General features: G+C 36.8%; 1 protein-coding gene across 1 annotated transcript in view; it reads right to left on the reverse strand.

Moving 5' to 3' along the window:
• Window positions 1-891: 891 nt before the first annotated feature.
• Window positions 892-4,487, reverse strand: part of LOC101511429 (cell division cycle protein 48 homolog) — a 4,376-nt gene continuing 780 nt past the window's right edge. Inside the window, exons 3-9 of the mRNA XM_073367209.1 lie at window positions 4,258-4,485; window positions 3,035-3,801; window positions 2,722-2,943; window positions 2,511-2,582; window positions 2,145-2,426; window positions 1,607-1,966; window positions 892-1,493 (exon numbers count right to left, since the gene is read on the reverse strand). Of these exons, the coding sequence (XP_073223310.1) occupies window positions 1,194-1,493; window positions 1,607-1,966; window positions 2,145-2,426; window positions 2,511-2,582; window positions 2,722-2,943; window positions 3,035-3,801; window positions 4,258-4,485 (2,231 nt within the window). The 3' untranslated portion in view covers window positions 892-1,193. The remainder of the gene's footprint in view (window positions 1,494-1,606; window positions 1,967-2,144; window positions 2,427-2,510; window positions 2,583-2,721; window positions 2,944-3,034; window positions 3,802-4,257; window positions 4,486-4,487) is intronic.

Raw genomic sequence — 4,487 nt, forward strand, 5'->3', positions numbered from 1 at the left:
GGAAATTGTTAGCAGAAATTTAAAAACAAGTCAATGTTGTGGACGTTGAGAGTTCAAGAACTTATCTAGTAAAAAATATTTAAAAAAATGTAATCCGTTCAATTAAATAAATTAAAACACTACATGTCAAAATTATATAATGTATTTAGATCCGGAAGAGATAGTTTTATTCGGATATATTCAATTGAGTAAAACAAGACGGATGTATTCAATTAAAATTTGAAAGAATTTTGAAACACTTTTTTAACATATTGTGAATTTTTTAAATGACACTAATTTTAAACACCACTTTGAAGTGTTTGATCATACGTTGTAATGCATGTCCGGGTTTTTTAATAATGATAATGCATACCATAGTAAAAAAAAACCTTAAAATAAAAGTCAACTATTAATATTTCCAAGGCAGAGAAATGTAATCAAGATGACGTCGATGAGTAGCATAATTTTAAATATCTTAGAAAAATTGTAGTTTAATTTAATCTTTGTTTTACTCAATTATGTTATTTTTTTATTGACTCTTATATAATTTTGAATGTTTGAAAAGAAAATCTGAAAGTTTCTTTAAAATCTTATATATCCATCAAGGTTATTGAAATCTTATAAATTTTTATGATAATATGATATAAATCTATTAACATTCAATTTACAAAAATATATATAAATATATATTTTAAAAGTTTTTCAAAAAAATTTATAAGTCGTGAGATTTAACTTTTAGAATTCACATGTTTTTGTGCAAAAGTAGTCTTTTAAAGTCTCAATTGAATGCATCACCTCAAACTTGGTAGTACATACACATTCTTACCCTAATATGGTCGAAAGTACAATAGCGTTGTCAATAGGAACAGGAGGGATTCAAAATAAGGCAACATTTGAAATAGACATCGATACTAGAAATGCAAAATATTGAATTTATTCGTAAGTTATTTAGAATCATTGCTATTAAAAATGTGTAGGCTCAGAAATACAATTGTAGTGACCCAAAGAGCCGAGAGCCTGAGACCATGGTCCCAGAAGCTGGCCAAATAATTGTTTCAAACCTTCATAAAAGCTCGCACCTAATGATGTACCAATACCTTTTAGGGAGCAATTAAAATAGTAATCAAATGGAAGCTTGACTTCATAAAACAAATGAAAAGGTACATAAATTAGGTAGCATTGTCGTTCCTGAATACAAAACAGCAAATGTTGACCTAACTGTAAAGGTCATCTTCATCAGCTCCACCAGCACTTGCAAAAGGGTCAGCTGCTGCAGTAGCAGTACCACCAGTGCTGGCATCTGCAAACCTGAACTCGGATCCGAACCCTCTTGACTGCTGTAATGTTTGGGCAAACGCTTGGTACTTGCGAATGTCAGCATCACTAACACTCCTTCTTGCATACTTCATTGATTCTTCAAAATGGGCTGCTTTGATTTCAGCTACATCATCATCTTCATTATCCTCTTCCATAGCCTCGGGATTTTCGCTTCTCCTCCTTTCTCTCTCAATATCCTGCACAGAGAAGTTGGGAGGGGTAAGTTATCTTTACACTGAATCCAATTTAAAAAAAATTATAGTGGTCATTAGTCAAGGCACATAAGTGAAAGGAAAGAGAAAAACTGTACCTTCTCAATGTTCTCTCTAATAGCATACTTGCATGAACGCTGGCAAATCTCAGTAATATCAGCACCACTGAAACCTTGAGTGTACTTGGCAAGAGCTCTGAGGTCAACATCCTTTGAGATGGGGGATTTTCTCAAGCAAGCTTTAAATATCTGATGGCGGGAATCCTCATCCGGAAGGGGAATATAAATCAACTGGTCCAGACGTCCCGGTCGTAAAAGAGCAGGGTCTATAATGTCTGGTCTATTAGTTGCACCAATGATAAACACAGTTTTCTTTGCTGACATTCCATCCATTTCTGTAAGCAGTTGATTCAAAACCCTGTCAGCAGCACCACCAGCATCTCCTACACTACTGCCTCTCTGCAAGATAAGACACACAACAGATTTAATTTAAACATGGTTAGTGAGAACAAAAATTACAGGATCTTAAAGGCACAATAATTAACCCTATTTATTATATATAAGAGCAAGAAATGTTTTAGAGCCCAATAAACTTTGTCTAGTGTTCTTTTATTCAACAGCTCAGTAAGGTACAAACCTGTGTTGCAATAGAATCAAGTTCATCAAAGAATAGGACACATGGAGCAGAACCACGAGCTTTGTCAAAAATTTCCCTCACATTAGCCTCACTTTCTCCAAACCACATTGTGAGTAGCTCAGGACCTTTGATACTAATGAAGTTTGCTTGACATTCATTGGCAATAGCTTTGGCCAAAAGGGTTTTACCACAACCAGGAGGACCATAGAACAGAACCCCCTTTGAAGGTGACATTCCAAACTTCTCAAATTTCTCAGGATGTTCCACTGGATATTGAACAGTCTGCAAAAGAGAGAAACAGTGTCAAAACCCAGAAGCTGGTCAGAAGAAACAACTAATGCAATTACATGCAAGAGCTCAAGTTACCTCCTGGAGTTCTCGCTTAACATTTTCAAGACCACCAATATCTTGCCAGCTGACATTGGGCACTTCAACAACCTGGTTCATTAGCAAAGAGGAAGTTAGAAATACAAAGTTTGGAATCACAACGGTTATTAAACTATTAAACGGGGGGGGGGGACAAGAGGACAGCAAGTTTAGCATTGGTATATAGATACAAATATACTACAATACTTACTGTTTCACGGAGAGCAGAAGGATTGCTGGATCCAAGGGCAGTCTGGAAATGTTCATTTGTGACTGCCATTGAGTTTAGTATCTCAGCATCAATGGTTTCATCTTCTAGGTCAATCACATCCATTTTCTCTCTGATGCACTGAAGTGCAGCTTCAGTACACAAAGCAGCTAAATCAGCACCAACATATCCGTGGGTCTCCTTAGCAATTCTTTCTAAATCAACCTGCAAATTGAACAATAGAGAAACCTTTTAGATTACATAATGTCCAATGTCCAAATAAAAACACAACTTAGGGGGAAGAATTCAAACTCACATCTTCAGCAAGCTTCATATTTTTTGTATGGATACGAAGAACCTCAAGACGTCCAACTTCATCTGGTACACCAATATCTATCTCCCGATCAAACCTTCCAAACCTCCGAAGAGCAGGGTCGATGCTATTGGGACGATTTGTTGCTCCAATAACAATTACATGTGCACGGGATTTAAGCCCATCCATGAGGGTCAAGAGCTGGGAAACAATTCTCCTCTCAACTTCACCATTAGTCTTCTCCCTCTTTGGAGCAATGGAATCAATCTCATCAATGAAGATGATTGAGGGTGCATTCTTCTCAGCTTCTTCGAAAGCCTTCCTCAGATTACTTTCACTCTCACCAGCCAGCTTTGACATGATCTCAGGGCCATTGATGCAGAAAAAGAAAGCACCAGTTTCGTTTGCAACAGCTCGTGCAATTAAAGTCTTACCAGATCCAGGGGGTCCATACAACAAAATACCTTTTGGTGGCTTAACACCAATAGACTTGAATAGCTGTGGATGCCTCAATGGCAGTTCCACCAGTTCTCTAATCTGAGCCATTTGCTTTCTAACACCACCAACGTCATCATAACCAACCTCATCTAATCGATTCTCATCTTCCCGTTTAACGGGCTCTCCTTCACAGAAGATCTCAGTGTCAGGAGCAACAACACAATACTCAGGAGGGTCACATTCAATAACCTTGAATTCGACACTTCTCATCCCCCCTCTCACGAGGAAGAGATCCCCCTTTCTAACTGGACGATATGCCTCCAGGAAATAAGCTGCAAAGGAAACACAGGACTAAGTATGCAAAACAACAGAAATCAAATAGTATGCCAAGAGCATATATGTCACTGAGTCAAATCAAAGCCAATAAAAATAACCAAAAAGAAGTTATAATATGTGCTGCCATCATGTAAGTGCAATGAAGAGATTAGTTTTTTAATATATTTATTTAAGCATAAGGTTGCAAATATTTATTCACAAGGGCCATTCATTGTCAATGCTCACAAAACGAAAGACAAAAGTATTCTTCTGGACAGTGGTCAGCCATTATCAAAATATCTTATCAAGTATAAAAAGTTGACCCAAAACAAAGTTATAATACAACTACTAGTAGTTCTTTTCTCAAGCCACATCCAATCAAAAGAGTCCACACCAAATAAACATGATACTTGTGAAATACAAAGGCATGTTGTAACGAGTGAAAAATTAAAACTTTAGAAATAGTAACTCACGTTTTAGGTAGGCATCAAAGAGATTCCCAGTAACCCCTTCAATTGTATCATCAACAGGAAGAATGTGAACTCGCTTTCCATATTTAACATCAGGACATTGATGAACAGAAACGACATCTCCAAGCCTAACCCTAAGGTTGTTTCTCACAACCTTGTTCATTCTAATCTTTGGCTCCTCACAAGTCTCATCAGCAAGTGCAATACATATAGTATCTTTCCTTTTCTTTCCC

This window comes from Cicer arietinum, chromosome 4 (genome assembly GCF_000331145.2).
Source record: "Cicer arietinum cultivar CDC Frontier isolate Library 1 chromosome 4, Cicar.CDCFrontier_v2.0, whole genome shotgun sequence".
In the NCBI taxonomy this organism is placed as follows: domain Eukaryota; kingdom Viridiplantae; phylum Streptophyta; class Magnoliopsida; order Fabales; family Fabaceae; genus Cicer; species Cicer arietinum.